This window comes from Pelmatolapia mariae, linkage group LG20, assembly GCF_036321145.2.
Source record: "Pelmatolapia mariae isolate MD_Pm_ZW linkage group LG20, Pm_UMD_F_2, whole genome shotgun sequence".
In the NCBI taxonomy this organism is placed as follows: Eukaryota; Metazoa; Chordata; class Actinopteri; order Cichliformes; family Cichlidae; genus Pelmatolapia; species Pelmatolapia mariae.
In genome coordinates this window covers 2,801,389-2,821,335 of record NC_086244.1, presented here as the reverse complement: position 1 = coordinate 2,821,335, position 19,947 = coordinate 2,801,389, and the positions used below count along the sequence as shown (strand labels likewise).

At 42.4% G+C, this 19,947-nt stretch overlaps 1 protein-coding gene across 2 annotated transcripts; it reads right to left on the bottom strand.

The window, feature by feature from the left end:
- Positions 1-9,269: 9,269 nt before the first annotated feature.
- Positions 9,270-18,979, bottom strand: edem2 (ER degradation enhancer, mannosidase alpha-like 2). 2 transcript variants are annotated; one of them, XR_010091970.1, is made up of 12 exons: positions 18,747-18,979; positions 17,412-17,522; positions 15,045-15,084; positions 14,827-14,932; positions 14,553-14,678; positions 14,246-14,457; positions 13,744-13,885; positions 13,352-13,476; positions 13,128-13,272; positions 12,483-12,604; positions 11,713-12,376; positions 9,270-11,617 (listed from the first exon to the last, which is right to left on the bottom strand). XR_010091970.1 is itself a non-coding variant. In XM_063465192.1 (11 exons), the coding sequence occupies exons 1-11, from the start codon at positions 18,836-18,838 to the stop codon at positions 11,912-11,914; spliced, it is 1,686 nt and encodes a 561-aa protein (XP_063321262.1). In that variant the 5' UTR covers positions 18,839-18,979; the 3' UTR covers positions 11,638-11,911. The 2 variants fall into 2 exon arrangements, 1 of the variants encoding a protein (XP_063321262.1); XM_063465192.1 differs by lacking the exon at positions 9,270-11,617 and having other exon boundaries at positions 11,638-12,376.
- Between the last annotated feature and the right edge of the window lie 968 nt (positions 18,980-19,947).

The window sequence follows — 19,947 nt, the reverse complement described above, 5'->3', positions numbered from 1 at the left end:
AAGTAAAATTCCCTCCACTGTTCCGATTCTGGGTGAGGGATCGGGCGGTTGTATCCCAGCTGACTGGGGTAAAAATGAATTCATGACAATCTCACAGTCCTGATAATAAAACAGTGAACAGAACTACTGTAAACTGAACTATACTGAGTCTTACACTCTCTTTGACATGGATAATATGGCGTACAGTCTTGATTTAGAGGCCACACCCGAACAAAGAGCTGATTCAAACATGTACTGTACATTCTCACGAGACTTGAGAAAAAATACTCTCATGCCTCAAAAATGTACGGTAACTTGCACCAATATTCTTTTTTCCAACTGTAAAGCTTTAGTATTTATAGTATTTACTTACATTACAATAAAACATTTCTGGTATTTTTAATACAGTGTGGATAGCCATGATGTGTTGATGCATGTTTTATTTTTGCACTTTGTTTTCCAGATTTTCAGGAAATTCTTTTAAAATTTTAAACGTACTAATTTACATCACGTATTTGGAGTTTGCCGACTTACTGCTTTCAGGCACACGTTGAAGAGATCAGAAGTCATTTAACGGAGTTATCAACCTTTCTTTGTGTGAAGTGAAATCTTTTACTGTGAAAACACAGCGTGAGACCAAATGGATAACAGAAAAAAGACAACAATCACAGATCAAATGAGACGACAAGCAGAGTTGTAATGAATCACATCCTGTAAGATCTCTTTTCCAGACCTGTGAAACTCGCAGGGTGGAGTCGGAGTGTCCAGTTTTTTTCTTTTGTCCTGCAATCTGCTCCAGCTGGAAGGTGGAGAGGAGCCAAACATAAGTTTAGTCATGTTCGTTCTGATGTAGGGAGTCTCCTGAGTGTGAGACAGCTGGTGCAGTAGGACTGGATGTATGAAAAGTTAAATCAAATCAGCAGGAAGAGAAATAAGCACCAAGATATGATCTGAGTTTATTCTTTTCACAAAGCTTCACGCTGTAAGTGACGGAGCGATCATGAAGGTCTGCTTCCCACAGCATGAGTGTACATTCATGTCCTGTAGTTACACACAGACACCTTCATCTTAACTTTGATAGATTTTGGTACCAGTGTTGATTTAGTCCTCAATCTAGACTAGAGAGAAAAATCTAATGGTTCTGGAAAAAAGAGAATTATTTTGTCATTTTAAAGCCAAAAAAGTCCAGATTTGCTTGATATGCATAAAGTTTGTAGTTTCTTAGAGTTTAAACAACTGCTGGATCAGAGTGAGCGCTTCCAACTCTGTAATGTGTCCACGTGTGGAGGGAGTTGCTGGTTTTTCCTTAACAAAAGTAAAAAGAGCAGACAGATCTTGGTATTGAACCCTTTTTTAAACTTCAGACTTATTGTTGAGCTTAAATTTGAAGAGCAGCCAGTCATGTGTTTGAGGGACAGGGCGAGCAGCTCCATGCTGACGGGGCCTGCAGAGATGGTTCGATGTTGTTTTGGACACAGCCCAGTGGGAGGAGGAGACCAAGGAAAGATGATAGTTCCCTCTGTCAGGACAGAATCTGCACGAGAACAAAATCTGTTCTTCTCCCAGAAGATGACTTTAAAAGGGATCCATAGCTTAAATCTATGTGAAGCTTGCATGAATATGACTAGAATCTATGTGAAGGAAATTCTGAATGAACATAAAGGGTATAACAAGAACATACAGGGAATAAAACATCTTGTTTTAGGGTCAGAGATTATTTTTAACCATATTTATCTGACATAAATTATCCTGCCAAATATTAAATCACACTTATTAGAGACACTTGCAGCAGTGTCAGTGATATGTTGGCTAATCCAGTTTAATCCTCTCGAACCAAACATTTGTGTTCAATGCTAACGACTTAAGCTCAAACCAAAGTCTTTTTAATTGTTCAAGGTTTTTTTTCCAGCTCAACAAATTAAATTTTAGCAGTTAACAGAATATTTTATGCTTTGTCTACAAGGGGTGTTTCTGTCACACAGAGAGAAAAACATGACAAGAACAAATGGAGTGAAATATGAAGAGATGGGATAATGTTGGAGAGGAGGAGGAGATTTGGAATTCCCCTTTGGTTGCAGACTGGGACTGATGTTAAAGTCTGACCAGCTTACACCTGATTATAACCTAAATCTCCACTTCTCCACTCCAAAAACATCACACTTCTGCAAAAAAAGATCCTCACTTAAGAATATGTCCCTATTTTTCACAGTATGTTCCCACTAAAGTCTGTTCTCATTTTCAAAAATTCCCCCTCATACCAAACAAGCCTGTTTTTTAAAGTATCCACACTTTCAGAAGTCCTTCACTGCATAACACATCCTCACTCCCAAACGTACAGACACACACATCACTCGCACACACATCCATGCATCATTTGAATAATATGCGATGGTGTGTATGTGCATGAGCCCAGCCCATGTGATTCTGTTGTCATTGACTGGCTGCTAATGGCAACCAGATGAGCGGCCTTGCATGTGTACGTGTGTGCGTGTGTGCGTGTGTGCGTGTGTGTGTGTGTGTGTGTGTGTGTGTGTGTGTGCGTGTGTGTGTGTGTTGGGTGTGGTCCCTCTCACTCCTTCGGTTTATGATTAGTTTGGGGGCCTGGAGCCAAATCTCTCTCACACACATGCATTACATTATGCAATATTTGAGCAGACCAGCATGTTGCGTAACGCCCATCCTTGACGTCATCATCTGTTCCTAGACCTGCACATGCTCAGTGATGATGTCATCGATATAGGAAGCTGACTGTTCCTTAGAGACAAAGTCGAACCCTCATCAGCGACTCTGAACCTTCACCGATGTGACTGCTGCACCTCACCCAGTAACTAGATACCCTGGGACTGATTTCACTCAGATTACTGGTCCTAATGGGTTCGCTGGTGTCACCGGTCACACCTTTGCCAATAAACTGTTAACTGATCTCACTGGTTTCAGGTGTTGAATTCAATATGTTTTAATAATCACATATAAAAATGATTTTTCTTACACCATTAGTTACACCAATCAAGTGCTTCTCAGGCAGCCTCATGCTTGGTTTTCGGTGCTTTTCCTCCCACGGTGGTCTCTCTCTGCGTTATTGGAGAGCAAATCTTTCACCGCTGAGGCATGATGCATCTGAAATAAAGTCACTGTGCAGTGGTAACACTGCTCCCAGTGCTCCCAGCACACTAAACACTTGAACTGAACTGAACGCTCAGTTCGCTCAGCGCATTAAATAGCGCCAGCATGTCACAATGGTGACCTTTTAGCTTACATTTCATTTTGGGGAAGAAACAAGGAGTCAAATGTGGCAAGTAAGGCGGGTGATGAGTGACAATTTTGTTGATGGCTGGCTGCGCAGCTGTCATTTGTTTGGACTGTTTGGGCTTTTCAGTAAATCTCCACACTGACAGTCTGACGCTGAGGGACAAATACATGCTGCATGGCCCTGTGATTATCTGACAAAGTGATCATTCCCCCGTCACGCCCCCGTCAAGACGTACCTTATTCTGTCTTGGATACTGCAAAGACTGCTGTTTCATTTTTGAGCTGTAGCCTCATCTCAGACGTAGTGATGATCCTCCACTTGAAGGCTGGGTTATCACTCAGTGCTTCTCCTGCACAAGGTGTTATGTGAGGTCATAATGTTGACGTCATGGTCCCGCCTGCAGGGTCAGTTACAAAGACTTTCACTCACTTCCCGGACTTGAAGCTGGAGTTTTTCCTCAACTTGTAAATCTTTTTAGAGTAGCGATGACACTCCCGTGACCAGCTGGGAGGAAAGGCAGTGGTTCAGAACTTAATCTCACATGTTACAGTTAATTAAAAGAGACACCGATGAGAGAGACGTCAGCTCCTTCTGTCTGGAAAAAGTGCTGAAATCTATGATCTAACTCGAGATGTCACGAGATTTTTAATGTCTTAGACACAATCACTGGTAGACCTTATTTCAAAATGTAAGGACAAGATTCAGAGATGTTGAATGCTACAGTAGAAATGATGTTCATGCCCCAAATCCTGACTTTAAATCATTTCATTATTTGCACATTTTTAATGAAATGTTGTTTCATATTTACAATGTAAATCATTCGATTTAATGGAATCTGGTGAAATTTACATTATTGGTTTACATTCACTTTATACAATGTATATATTTTTGATTTGAACATATTTAATTTTATATATTTCAGTTGCATTACATTAAATTAATGCTTCATGTTCATAAGGGCCAAAATATTTGAGTATTTCAGGTGTTTGAGTAGCAGCTGTATTGGTAACATACTTTGGTTTTTCCAGATCTTAAACCTCACAGTGACAAAAATGTTCAATCAGAAAATCAAACAGGAAGTTGGAAAGGATATTGAGTCATATTTTGAAGAGACTGTCTGACTCGTCTTCCTCTTTGGAAATCAGATTTTTTGGAGTTAATCATCGCTGCAGGTCTGTTTCTCTGGTTGTTTGCTGAAGGAATTCTAAAGTCATTTTAACTGTGTCTTTAAAATCCAGAACGGGGAAAAAACAGTCTGGCAAAGTTCAAATCTAGCATACTGGTGCTGAGCTGCAGTAAATCCCCTCTGACTGATTTCACCCGTACAGGAAAGAAAGCAGCTGAGATAGATTGCATCACCACATGTTTCTCTTTCTGTTATTGTTATTCTGAGCGTGAAGCAGAGAAAACCTCAGCAGAGCACAGACAGGATGGGAGGCTTTGTTTGAAAAACACTTAAAAGAAATGTTTAGAAAGAGATTTAAATGGAAATGAAGACAAAAAAAAAAGGAGAACGTAAAATCAGAGGATAAAGCCTGATATATGTACTCAAGTAGAAACTTTCAAGAGGGAAGATCCAGTCAAAGTCGAGATGTCAGCTGTAAGAATGAAAGCAGCAAAAATATCTGAAGTCCAAATGTTGAAGTTTCCATTTAATTTGAAGCACAGAAAGGTACTTTCAGCTAAAGTGAAACAAATGATGAAAGCTCTTGTAAAGTCTCCAAACACAGTGAGAGCACAGAAAGCTGTTGAAAGGTCATTTGATTGAAGGAGGTGAGGGTGAGAGGAATGAAACGTGTCCAAAAAGAGTTAATGTTGACCATTAAAACCGTCCTCGCTTCACAGTCGATCCCTCAGGTGCAGCAAGAAGCTGAAACAAATGCAGGACATAGAACCTCCAGAAGATGAGGAGCTTCACTGACAATGAACCCGGAGGATATACCCCAAGCAGATGGCAGGACTAACTAGATTTAAGAACCCGGGAGACTACAATAGAAATCTCTGAAGAACAGCACTCAGCTCAACATTAAACATTCAGACTCTTTATACAGTCTGAAAGTGAGAACAAGACACAGGTGAAGGTGATCAAGACAATCAGGCAGGAAGGAAGCAAAACTAAGAAACAAGCAAACAAGCCACAAGAACCAACTACCAAAATAAAACAGGAAATCAACAACAACCATAAACCATGAAACAAGGAGACGCTGAAACATGACGGACATGCTAAACATGAATGAAGTTATTCAGCGAGGAACATGCAAGTAACATAATTTACTAAAGACGAAACAGACAGGAAGGACGTTACCAGGAAGTAAACCAAAGACAAATACCAATTACAGAGACAGCACTCAGATTGGGGAACAGGCACAGGAAGATGAAACACTCAGGGAACTAAAAATACTACTTCGAATATGACAGCCTAAAACTTAATCAAAGCCACCCTGGGACCATGACACTCCTCTGTGATACAGTCACACATAGTCAAACAGGTGTCGATGAATGATGAAGATTCATAAGGATGAGTGAAGCTGGAACTTAGCCGACATGACTAGCTATGGATGCTTTGGCTAAAAACATACAGGAACAGGAGCCAAGGTAAATATTTCAGTGTGATGTGACTGAGTCATGAAAAATGCATGTTCTGGTTTCCTTGTCTTGATGTCAGTAGAGTTTTTAGGGACTGGATACCAGAATTGAGGTCTGTGGTTACCATGACCTTTGTACATCAATTTTGCAGCTCCAGATAAAGTCCCAGATAATGTCTTTGCTAACAAGTGGTCAGTTCTGTGGTGCAACCATTCAGTCATTTGTTAGTTAGCGTTACAGGAGAAAGTCTCAAATGGGACAGAAGCTGCTTATCCCAAACTGCTGTGGCAGACCAATGGCATGCTGCCTTTACATCCAGGATGTCAAACTCATTTTACATCGAGGGCCACATCCACCCCACCATAATCTGAAGTGGGCCAGACCAGCGAAACTCCCCTTTGTGTCAATGTAAAGAAGTGTAGCTACACGTGTAATCCCTGAGAAGTCTTTATAGAGGAAAAAGAAGTGCAGTGTCAACATTTTGATGGCTTTGCATGTTTCTCTTGTTTATACAGAAGCAGTTAATTTTACAAATGCTTTACTGGTACAACGCCCATAACACTGCAACACATTCTTCATCTATTATTGTTATTTTTCAGCCACTTTATTAGGTACAACTGCTTCTTAACACAAATAAATGATCAGCTAATCTTACAGACCAGATGACCTGCTGAAGTTCAAACAGAGTATCAGGATGTTGGTGCCTCACTAGTCTGATGTTTCAGAAATGGATGATATAATTTGGGCACACAAACATCTCCAGGTTTTACAGAGAACGATCCAAAAACAAAAAAAAGTATCCAGTTTGTTGCAAGCAAGGTAGAAGAGCATCTCTGAATGCACAACATGTCAAACGTTGAAGCAGATGAGCTACAGCAGCAGGAGACCACAGTGGGTGCCACTTCAGTCAGCGAAGAACAGGAAACTGAGGCAACAGTTCACACAAGCTCACCAAAATTAGAAATAGAAGATTCAAAAAACGTTGCCTGGTCTAACAACATGACAGGATGGATTCATCCTGCCCTGTATCAGTGATTCAGGCTGTTAGTGATGACGTGATGGTGTCGGGGATATGGTCAATTCAGATCTACACGAGTGTGTACCATGGTGTCAAAATCTTAGTTTCTGAACGTTTCCTACACCGTCATGAATCTATGCCATGAAGACAAAAAATAGTTGCATAAACTTTTCTGTGTTTATAATTTAATAACTATTCAAATATTGCAGTTATTTCATGGAAATTTCATGGAAAGATCCCAAAAAGTCATGTGGCTTTAATTACTTAAAGTTTTGGTCCTAAGCTTTAATGTGTCCAATAAACCATGAGCCCGAGGGCTGTGCATACCTTTTTTACAGGTTTAGTTTAAACATCTACTACACAGAATAGTTTTACTCTGAACTTCAAACAGCAGAAATGAGCTTCCTTTGCAGGGTGAACAGGATCCAGCTGAGATGGATCAAACGCCCCCAAAGGAGCTGGTGGCAGCTTAGAGAGGTCCGAGTATCTGTGCTGCCCCTGCAGTCCTGACCCAGTTAAATAGATTGATGAACCAAAGTCTATTCAAAAAACAAAGCAGTGTAGCACTGAGAGCCTCAGCCAACGCAGAAACAGCATTATCAGATGGTCAATACATCACCATTTAACAGGTGGATAAGTACTTAAACTAACAGTTAAGGTACTAAGAACAACTAAGAGGGTTGAAAACAGCAGTATCATGAAATAAAACAGGTCAAAATAGAGCGACAATCCAGACAGAACAACATCAAGTAGACTGACAGAGTGGAGAAATGGAAGGGAGGTATGAATGCTTTTAATCTGGTTTAAAGACTTGTTTGGAGCAAAGTCAAGCTCACATTCAGAGCAGTTAGTCATGATGGAGTCATGAATGGAGACCGATCCAGAAACACACCCTGAAAGGACGAAGAGGGGAGGAAAAGAGAGATGCAGAACAGTGACGGAGGATTGAGGGATGTTAAAAGGTTATAAAACGTGGGGAGGAGAGGAAGAAACAGCAGGGTGAGTCCAACCCTTAATGCCAGAGGGGATTTCTGCTGAACAGCACCAGAGTCGGCTCTGATGCTGGTCCGTCCTCCTCACCGACCTCAACTCCAACTTAAATCTGCTCTGTGGAGTTGCCCTGTGAACAAACAAAGCTTCTGTTTACTTCGAGAGTTGCACAGCAAAGCCGGCCGTGTGGACCCTCCAACAAACACCGATTTCTGTCTTGATGTATTTTAAACGTCTCGTCTTCCTTTCACTCATTCAGTGTCAGGCGTTCTGTCTCACTAGTACATAAAACTTCAAGTGTTGATTAATTGATTAATGGCTTGTGTTTGACATTAGCAAGTGAGAGTTTTTTGACCTTTTTGACCCTAACAGGGGCCATAGTTGATCAAATGAATATCACATGTGATTCAGTAACACTGAAAATAGTGACAGAGCCCATAAAGTCATCAGGGACATGTTTACTGAGACCACAGAGCAAAGGGACTCGACAACTCTTTCCCATTCAAGCCTATTGGCAACCAAAGGTGTCGCCCCCTGCTGGCCATCAAAAATAAGACAGGTTGAAGGGACACTGCTTCCTTGATCTACGGCCACAGTGAAAACTTGTTTTAAGGCAGTGCTGTCCAAACCCAGGCCTTGAGGGCCGGTGTCCTGCAGGTTTTAGATGTGTCCTTGATCCAACACAGCTGATTTACCTCCTCAACATGTCCTGAAGTTCTCCAGAGGTCTGGTAATGAACTAATCATTTGATTCAGGTGTGTTGACCCGGAGTGATATCTAAAACCTGGAGGTGGCCAAGCCTGTTTTAGGGTCTTCATTTTTCTTCAACATACGTTCTGCACAACATCATTAGTTTTCAGATGGAGGATGAGGCAGAGCTGACTTTACCAGGTGATAAATGTTTAGACACGTGAATGAAAAAATTCTTATTTTGGGAGGGTGTCCTCAGCGGAAATCGGGTGGGGAGGGGGGGGCACCCTGGCTTTTTTTAATTGAGTGGATCAAGCGCACAAACATGGGTTAAACTCCACGCGGTAGGGCTCTGGGTGGGTTTGAATCTTCTTGCTTTGTGGTAACAGTGCTAACCACTCAGCCACCACGGTGCCATCAAATTACAGCTTGTGAAGCCAGATAATCAGATAATCCAACAAAGTCTTGAACTCTTGTGGAAAGATGATCAATTACTTTGGTAAGACGGAGGATGGAGGATCTATAAGTCTTCTGAATCAGAACCACTTCAGCTGAAAGCAGCCATCAGCCCTGCCCTGACTGAACTCCTGACTCGTTTGCCTCCATATGAAAACTGTTTGCTGGTAAATGAGTCTGTAATTTAGATCAGCGGCTCGTGAGGAAACTGAAGAGCTGGAAAACTGGATACACACCAGGAAAAGTTGATGTTTAATTACATGAAATCCAGAAACAATCGCTCTGTTAAAACTGCCTTTCACCATTTTAGCTGCTACAAATCTCTGAGGATACAAAGTTTTTAATCATCATTAGGTTTGTTTGTTTGTTCGTGTCTCCCTCATACAGATCTCCTCCTGAGCGTCAAACAGACAGACGACAGGACAAAATCAATCATAGCCTTAAATTTAATGGCAACATTCTGCTTCCTGAAGATGACGTCTTCACTTTTCATGTAGAACATTTGTTACTCTGTCACTGCATATTCAGGTGCAAAATACAAATACAGCCCCTTTGTCAAGTGTTGCAAGTCCTTCATGTCACCGCACATACGCACAAAATGTTCCTCCCTGTGCAGCTTTACAGTATTTTCATTTAGTCCAAATAGTTTGGACTGCTCATGATCCAGCAGGTTCCTGGTTAGGTTTCAAACCAATACTTGCTGATTTTTACCTGTGAGTCTTTAAATTAATTAGAAAATATTACTGCTCCTTTTTAAAAGCCTCCCTTGGTTTGGTTCCTGGCAATATTTTCAAACTCTTTGTGAGCCCAGCCGGGGTTTGAGATCTACAGCACAGATCCAGTTAGTATAAATGATGCCTGGCAGCCACTGATCAGCTACCCGTCTCTGTGTCAGTCCAAAATGAAAACAACCAAAACTATTAAGCAAGGGGGAAACGATCCACGGTGAATTCAGTTTTTAGCACTTCAAAGTCTGACACTTTAACCTGGGAGTCTGTGGGCGCTGATTCACTTTGCAGTCAGCCTGTTAGCAGCGCTGCGGTTTTGGCACTTGAGCCTTTTGCTGCTTGCTCGTCATTAGTGATGAGCGGGGATCTGCTGCCCGGCTCCCTCAGATTTTGAATCGTCTGGACATGTCCTCTTTTAAATGTAAAAAAAGTATCATGTGACTTGGATCTCACTGCTTTTCATTCATTCGTGTTTCTGTAAAGACCTGCAGTCTGCTGTCACGAGGCTCTGCACCGTTTCTCATCACACAAAACTTAATTTATGATTATACCGAGATTCAACAGACCATCTTTGTTTGTACGTCGGGAAAAGTTTATGCTGGGACTCATTACTAATAAACTGTAATCTATACTGGATCACAAACAAGCCAATGTGTTTGTTAGTCATGTAAATTTTAATCAGTAATAAATATTCAGTCACTTGCAGCTGTGCTTCTCGGGGCAAATGTTACATAAAACGAATGATTTACATGAAATCAGCCCAAGAAGAAGACATTAAGAAAACTATAAAAGGTTCATGATTTCTGTATGTGACACGTGTTGGTCTCTGTAGGATCCTGACTCCCAGATGCCGGACATACTTTGGCACCATGGAGGCGAAACACTGCCTCCCTCTGGCTGCTGCGAGCACAGACACCCACACGGCACAGACATAACACCGCCAGCACGCTCTCGTTGGAGTATTGTTCTGTCTGCTGGTTTTATTGCAACCACAGTGACAAAGGCTCCTGAACATGAGCCCATTGTTACTCCTGATTCCTGCTGGCAGGGGATGTAAACCCAATCAACAGTCAGAATTTTGTTTAACTATCTCATAGAAACACTTAAAGTTTAATCAGTTTGAGTCCTGTCTTTTGTACTCAGAGGTCTGGATCCTGGATTTAGAGGGGAAAACACTTCCCGTCTGTTTTGGAAAGTTATAAATCTGTCCCCACATTTCAGAAACCGTTGGCTGGTCACAGAAACTCTCAGAGTGAAGACGAAACCTTAAATGGTGCAAAGGGAAGTTAATGCAGACTGCTCGAGCTTGGTGACCTGACTATGTCGTTTCCGTAGTTGTGACCTCTAAGTGATTAGACACATTTACCTCTACAGAGGAGCTGCCTGGTTGTAAAGCATCCCACATCAAAGTCATTAAAACCTTATCTCGTGATGACCTTTAGACATTTCTCTATTTCTTTGGTGTAGAGGATCATTCTGGGATGTAACTCAAGTCTGCTGTAACTATATCAACAACAGTAAACGCACAGAGGATAAACAAAGAGGCTTCACAGAATAATGGAGGCAGGTTCACAGAAGCTGAAGAAGGCGTGCCACCTACTGTAACAAACAATTAACAACTGTAAACTACAGCGATCAGCCACAACGACAGAACCACTAACATATGAAATGTGGCTCTGACACATACAAACCGTCAGATGGACGAAACAGAGCCATCGCCATCCACGGACGCACCACCCGACATCCTCAAAGGAACCAGCCAATCCGCTGCAAGAATCCCAGTTCCAGACACTGCAGGACACCCAGCCCCCCACCAACACCCCAAGGTGGTGCATCCACGCCCTAATGGGAGAGTGTTCTAGCAGCACAGTGGTGACCGACACACTGTTAGGCATTCAGAGAGACCTCCAAAGTAAAAGCCTGCACAAAAAACACCTCATCACCAACCGTGTAAAACAGACAACAAATAACATTTGTTTTAAATAAAAATATATTTTCTCTTTAATTTAAATTACATTTGAGTCGACAAAGCACAGCAAAGTTCTGGTCCTGAGCTCCTTCATAGCAACAAAAAGCGAACCACAGTAGATCTGTGTAGGAACGTCAGTTTAGGAAACGGAAACCTCAAAACTCTGCTTTCAATCACCGAGCTGCCGAGATTCGGGGTCTCACTCAGTCGCTCACGGCGAGACGCTCGGAGGAAGTCGAACAGTCTCACGTGTTGTCGGTAAAAACCTGTCCCAGGATGGAGAGCCGAGCGCTGAACGGCTGAACGGGGCAGGACAGCAGAGGGGGCGTCTTCTTCTCTCCGGGTTTCAGAGCGATGCTCTCCGATTGGCTGCCCCCCTCTGTTTGTTTGGGAGGTGGTTTTGATTGGCTGCCGGGCTGCGACAGGGTGAGCAGGATGTCTTGGAGCTCCTGGTGGTCCTGGTCGTGCCGGCCGCAGCAGTACAGCGCCGCTGGGTCCAGAGGGTGAGCCTCCGTGTTAAAGATGAACCCCCCTGCCCCTAACACACACTCCCCCGACTCCCCACCCTCCTCCCACGACCCGTCCCCCTCCATCCCTCCGCCGTGCAGAAAGTGGGTGGGGTCAAAGAGCAGGTAGAGGTACTTGATGGTTTCAGCTAGAAAGAAGGACTCCATCCTGTTGTCCAGCTGGTGATCTCGCAGGTCTTTAACCTGCAGGAAGACGAGCGAGGAAAACTTTACTCGTGAGCTCTTTTTAATCAGGAGCACTTCAAAGTGATAACTAAGGCGAGCCAATCAAACTGATAGTGGGACTTACGCTGGCATATCCACACGGCGTCTTGGCGATCTTCTCGATGGACTCCAGAGCGTCGACGCCCAGCTGGAGATAGGTGTGATCAGCTGTTGCCCTGAACAGGTACATCGCACTCTCGATTAACTCTGAAACACGTAAGAAGAAGGAAGATCAGCTGGTTTGTTACTTAAAGTTGCTCAGAAAACAACCAAAAACTATACTTCAGAGTTTATTAAACCCAGGTAACTGACATCAGCGCCTTCAAGGTTCATCTCCACGCATGCATAAATGTTTTATTAAACACGTGTAAACCCAATAAAAAGCTGGGGATGTCCTGAAAGGTAGTAGTACATTTCTGAAGCTTTGGCTTGAGGGGGTGGGACATGATGAGGGCTGAACTAAGGAGCAACACTGTGCATGTATAATAATACACAATAAATAAATCACAATAAATATTTTTGCTATAAAGCTCTGTGTTGTTGCCCATCTCAAAAAGCATTACTCACCTGCTGTTTAGTTCAGATTATCTCAAGACACTAAAAATCAGCCAGCTCAAGGCTTCCCATCACTCCCTGAAGCTGATAAATATTAGTCTGAATGAGCTCCGACTGTAACCTTTGACCCCGAAGACAGAACGCGATAGGCGGAGGAGTCTGTTAGTGGACTGACCTGGTCTCAGTGGGTAGCCCTCTCTCTTATCCACAGTGTAACCCTGAGGGATGCTGTAAAACTCAGGCAGTCCTCCAAACTGTCTCCACACAGAATAATAATTCTGGAAAGTTCTCACAGCACTGTCCAGGTCTCCCAGCAGAGACTAAAACACAGACACAGATTTAACTTTGTTTATATGTTAACAGCCACCAGTTACAGACTGAGTTTGTGTGTTCACTCACCTGCAGGCCGGGCCAGAAGGCCTCCAGACTCTGGAAAATGGGCATGGACACAGTTCCTTTGTGCATCTGGACCCACAGGTACCAGTCGTCAAAGCGGGTGTAGTTCTGGATGGCTCGATCATACGCTGATAAAAGACATCACAGGACCAGAGATCAGCTGTTTGGTTTTCCTTCTGTTTGTTAGCACAGAGGCATCAAATGAAGCTTTCACAAAACTTTTGCCAGTAAGTGCAGAAGTTATGCAGCTGGAACAATCGAACAAACCAACCCTGACGACTACTTACAGACTAGAAAAATTATTTTTCTCCACAAATAAACCTTTTTTTTTTTTTAACTAAACCAGGAAATTGCTTAGCTGCTGTCAGGAGGAAGGAGAGCGCTGTGACCGTTACCCTGGAACATGCTGAGCAGCTCTTCATCCTGCAGCATAACGGCTCCTTTGACCAGATACTCGAAGTACGAGTCGACTCCCGCGCCAATACCGGCATCCTGAGCGACCCACTTCGTGGACACGATGTCAATGTGGTTCCCCACCTGGGCGGGCAGACAGGTGACAGAAACAGGTAGGAGGGCTGTTCCTTTTTTATTGACTGATTCAGCTAAAAGCCAGCGAGCTCGGGCAGGGTCGCTCCTTCACCAGCTGCAGGACACAAAGCCCTCCACAGAAACTTTCGTATAAAATCAGCATATTTAAATGTTTTTGCTTTTATTTAAATTAATTTCACTGACTAGCCAAGGAAGACAAGCTGGCCTATCAGTGGCTCCATTCATTCTACTCTCCATTTTCAGCACACCCTATACAAATGCTCATGTTGGGCCTTTTCCGACTTTAGCTGCCATGTTTGCACTTTGGGTTGGATGTGAGTGGACGGTTGTAGCAGACACTTTATTTACCAGTCCGATGTCAGATCTGGTCTTCCACAGGGCTCTCAGGGCTCGGCGGGCGACGTTCTCAAATGTCGGGTCTCCCGTTAGTCGACTCAGTGTGGCGAACTCCAGGATGAAGGTTCCCACGCCAGCGGTACAGGTGACCGGTGTCTCAGTGGGACTGACGCCACGCAGAAGGTTCACCGTACCGTACGGCATGCCGGTGGGAGTCTCAAACGCTGATTTATTGTTGAGACAAATTTCACTGATTTATTCATGTGTGCTTTTCAAAGTAGTTCATTAAAACTAGAGAGTCTGAAATGCCAGAACACACCAGGCAGCAGTTTCCTGGCGGCGTCCTCGGCCATCCTCAGCAGCGGTCCTGAGCAGGGCCACCCGGGCTCCAGCTCCATTCCCGCCCTCTTCGCCAAGAGATGGGCTGACAGCAGACCACCCACAACTACACGCAAACACACACACACACATTAACCTGAGGTGGACACTCTCCTTTGCCACAGCTCCTGGGCCCAGATGTGCAGTTTAAAAAAAGCAGCAGTTTAAATGTTGAACAAGAGTTTCCCCTCAGAGTCTGAATCGTCCGTCAGTACCTCTGATGTTGGTTTCAAACACGGACGCGTTGACGTCGATGTCGAAGTCGACGGTGTCTTGGAGGAGCGACGCCACTCGCTGGAACTCTGTACGGTTTCCCAAAACCTTCAGAGAGAACACATCGAACCACTGTCGGTCACGGCACAGGAGTACAACATCTGCTCATCAGTGTTTGTTAAAGGTTCTGTAAATGTAAAATGTCTATTTCCAGTCTTACCAGCAGAGTGTCGAGGGCGTCAATCAGAGTGAGCGAGAAACTGTGGAGAAAAGAGCAGAAGGGTCATTTTACTCTTAATGTTTCTGACAATTTAACAGAAGAACTTTTAACCTTACATAATGTTTTCTTCTGAACCACTTTAATTGAAGAGAATATTTTCAATGTTTTACTTTGGAATTCTTTGTTCTTTATCTTTGTCTAAATGCATAAATACATAAACAAGAGAAAAATCATAATTGTATAATTTAATATTAAAGCTACAACTTTTTAATGTGATGTGAATAATGTGTTGGACTTTGGAAAAAGCAGTAATTTTATTAAACTTTTATAAGAGAAATCTGTCCTTGAATCTGTTCATTAAAGGGAAATAAAATTAACTAATTTTACCTGAATATACTAAATAAATTCATAAATGTGACCTAATTTTATACAGTGGTAAAAATCAGAGAAAGGTAAAAGAAATGACTATTCTTAAAGGTTCGGCGTGTGCTAACTGTGTCCTGTTGAGACAGGAAGTGCCTTATAACTACAAAATAAAAGAAACAAGAGCGCTCAGAGAGTTCAGATCTCCCTGAAAGGCACACGCTGTATTAAAACTGTGATGTTTTTATTAAACATGCTGATGTCAGCATTGTTGGAAATCTTTTGCGTCATTGTGAAGTCTATAATGTTGGATTAAACCAGAGCTTCCCAAAGTGTGGGGCCCGCCCCCTACAGGGAGCCCAGAGCCATTGCAGGGGGGGACGCGGTATGAAAAGGGAAAAACAAAACAAAACGCTTGGACACTGCTAGCACGGGGCGGCCACACAAACGCAAAGCAGGAGATGAAGCATCGCTGAATATGTTTCCAAACCAACTTCATTCTAAGCCAAAGACTAGAAAATATGGTGAAGCAAATCTTCCCTTTGGCTTCACCTGCACAAGTGCTGAGGTAGGTCTCCCTGCAGAATTAGTTTTCCCTTCGTTGGGAGCAGCGCTGGGCTCTCCAAATCACGGACAAACAGTATCCCACATCCTTGATTTTTAGTTCACAAACACTTCTTGTAATGACTAACTACTCCTGACATGTTGGAGATGTTAGCTCTTTATACAGTAAAGTTACAGCGGGATACAAATAACATCAGGCTGATCCTGCCACGATTTGTTCCCTCGGTTCAAATCACAGACAAACAGTATCCCACAGCTGTTTATGTTTTTGAACCCATTTTGCACAGAGAGGCATTTTTTGAAAAATGTATTGATAGCAATGTTGAATATTATTACACAGGAAAAAAACAACTACATGTAAAATAATCACACCGTGATGCCTCTGCCTTTGTAAATGGAGGGACAGTAACTGTGTGTGTGTATGTAAGCGTGTCAAACCTGCAGATAGTCAGATTAACAGTATTGTGTCTCTATCTGCCATTCTGCAATTCATCTCATGTAAACAATAACGTGCGCACAGCGTGACGTGAGAAAAGGCACATACCTTTGACGTTGTGTGATGAACTCTGTATTCCTCGTCCACACGTAAACGCAAAAAACGGCGTTTTAAAAAAATCTCCGTTTTCGGTGATTCGAAACGCCGTTTACGTGTGGACGAAACAGCTGCGTTTTCAAAAATACCCGTGTAGGTGTGGACGTAGCGTAAAAGAGTCAGTAGTTTATTTTATTACTACCTGTAATTTATTGCAGATTACTTGTATTTGTTTAATTGTTTACCAATGGAGCAAAAATATGGGTGTGTGTGGTTGGAGGATGTGTTTGTGCGTGCACAAGGCGGGGGGGGGGGCGAACATTTTTCTTGTAAAACAAAGGGGGGGTCTAGCAAAAAAAGTTTGGGAACCGCTGGAAACTAAGAAACTGCATGTGTCCCCCAATGACTAACATATCGATTTCAAATTTGGAGATGATTAATTGATTTTATTATCTTCATGCGTATGATTGGAGCAGAACTGACGGAAATCTTTGCTTCTATCAGCTGTAGAAATTTGAGATTTTAGGATATGTTCATGCAGTGTGACTTTGTGAAACTTTATGGGTCATCGTAACGTCGTAGGGCCTTGTATTAAAATAATAGTGTATATACATAATAATACCCAACACGGTTTCTTTATTATTTTTTTTCAAGGTCAACTTTGACCTTAGGTGCTAACAGTGAAGGTCAAGGTCAAATGCTTAGCCAACCTAGATACTCATGTCCCCCAAGCCCTGCTATAGTGTTGTGAAGTTTGAAAACAATCCATGAAAAGATTGTGAGTAATGCAAAGTTTCTACTGATTTTCACATGTTGTGTCCTTGAACTTGACCCGATTTTCACCCTAAGTAAAGAAAAGTACACTGCAGTAAAGTGTACTTTACATTCAAGTTTTTAAACTGCCTCACCTGCCCCAGGTGTCCTGTCCATCGCAGGTGAGAGGGCGGAGCTCATCGTAGGGGAAGGCGTTGTCAAGGTAACTGTTGTAGGCGTGGTAGAACATGGATTTGATGCGCTGTCTGAGAGATGAAGTTTGTTACATTAAGGAGGGGACAATTTATCAAAGCATTCAAATTTAGATGCCACTAATTCAGTAAAAATTGGATTCTGCAATTTTTCCCTCGTGTGAAAAACGTTAAACATCCAAGTACACAAATATTTCAACATATATTATAATCAAAATGGAAACACTCTGAAGCCAGAGCAACTTTTTTAACGGAATTTCAGAAAAGCAAGCAAAGTAAACCACTTAACAGTTAGAATAACTTTCAACGTTTTTCAAAATAAAAAGCTTCTCACATTACTGACACAGGCAGACAAACACACAAACAAATGAGAGCAGATCGAGCTGTACACGAATCGCTGTTTAAGGTTGTTTAGGACCACCATACATACTTTACATCACCTAAACGAATCTGTGTGCTTTCATCGACACATTAAAACGTTTGTGTTTCAGGTGAATTCAAAGCTTTTTAAAACAAACTGATTAACCTGTGAATATGTTGGGACTTCTCTTAATCATCAGTTTGAAATATCTGACAAAATGTAAACGCACATGCCGGTTGCTTAAGTCAAACCCTTAAAAGAATGAAGGAGGCAGCATTCAAAGTATGACGCAAATGCAGCTGATAGTAGAATGAAATATTTCCACAAAGTGTACCAACATCAAACCTGCCCACACCGACTGCTCAGGAACAGAATCAGTCAAACACAAAAAACAAATGAGAGACGATCAAGATGCAAATGAATTTCTGCCTCTAGGCAACTCGCACTCGCATTTATCTTATATTGTTTTAATGCCACTGCTGCATATCATTACATTTGGCATCTCCCTTCCACAGTTTGTTTTTTGTCTTGTTTGTGGTCTTGAGTTCTTCCTCCCCACAGTCGCCAACTGTTGCTCATATTGTCTGAGTGTGGCGTCTTTGTAAATAAAATACAATAAAACTACCCAAACAGCTGCCCGGACGCATTCCTAAGATGACTGCTGAGTGGAAATACTTGCTTAGATAAAACATACAGTAAAAAAAACACTTTACAATTATTATTTGATTATTGTGTTGTGGGAGTTTCCCCACTCTCAAACTCACAGTGGGATCCCAGTCTAGTGTTAGCGTTAGCCCCTTCAGACACACGCACCCACCCACCCTCAGACTCGCTCCAGCTGACGTAATGAAGGGAGGATGGGTGGTGTCTGCACAAAACTCAACTTTAAACCGAGTCCACGGAGCCGGTGTTCGTACCTGACAGCAGCCATCTCCTCCTCCGAGAACTGACGAGCCGCCGCATCGCTCAGCACCCACACCAGCAGCGCCGCGCACACGGGAGCGCGCATGTAGACAGACAGACGGACAGGTGAGACAGGTGGACTCGGACACAGATATGACCTGAAATTAAAGATCGGGGAAACGCGCACGGAGCACAGAGAGAAGAGTCTGCTGTTGTTGTTGTGCAGCTGTCAGGAAGCAGGAAGTTAGTCATCTGCGCATGCGTCGAACCGGTGCGCTGACGAGGGCTTTCGACGTGGATCTCATTGGACGTTTTTTTTTTTTTTTTAAATAAACCTTTATTAATAAACTGGTTATATGACAATGACGACAGTAAAGCCATTGAAATGACAAATAATTATATAACTGGACTGTAAAATAAATTATACATTTATGAATTAATAAAAAAAGTTTTATTTTAAAATTATGCTCCGTTGTATTTATTTTAGAGAACGTTTATTTCGTAGAGCTAAATGTATTTCCCAGCTGTTTCTTATTTTCATCTCTCATTTTATTAATTAAAATTATACTTATCTCTATTTATTTACATAATGAGTGAGTCAGTATTAAAAAGATAACTTTGCAAATATGGATGGACACACATTACAAAATACTGTACATTTACAGTAGTGTGGAAAGTCTTTGTTTTGTTATCAAAGAGCCAAACATACATACATGCAGAGAAAAATACACAGACCTGCCCACTACAGAAAACACAGAGTATGTGAATACCCTGAACAGCATGGCAGACTTAAGCAAAAGACCTACAGCCATGTAATCTCTATCAATGCACGTTAGCTGAATGCTTCCATTTATTACTGCGCCACTGTATTTTAGAGTGACAAATTTTTCCTCCGATCAGAAAAACTATATGAGATGTTCAGTAATAATAAAGCCATTTTAGTTTCAGAGCTTATCACAAAGCTACTATTTAACTAACTGAAGCACACCTGAGGCGAGCCTGGTTTGGACTGTGCGATGATGTGAACAGCTGAAGGTGATCAATGCCAAACAGACATTTCTATGACAGCAGTGAGGCTGAGTTCAGAAACTGAGACAACCAGACAGTAGGGAAGGCAAAGATCCCTGCGCACACTGAGGTGGGAATGGATCATGGACCAATGGGAATTGTGACCATGTTACCCTAACACAGTCTGCTCTGATGTCCGAGGATTAA

Excerpts from the sequence above, each read along its gene's own strand:
- edem2 (XM_063465192.1), bottom strand. The coding sequence starts at position 18,838 with ATGCGCGCTCCCGTGTGCGCGGCGCTGCTGGTGTGGGTGCTGAGCGAT. Across the intron at positions 17,523-18,746 it reads GAGGAGATGGCTGCTGTCAG|ACAGCGCATCAAATCCATGT; the intron begins GTACGAACACCG and ends TTCATCTCTCAG. Across the intron at positions 13,273-13,351 it reads CCTTCTGGCCCGGCCTGCAG|TCTCTGCTGGGAGACCTGGA; the intron begins GTGAGTGAACAC and ends TCTGTGTTTTAG.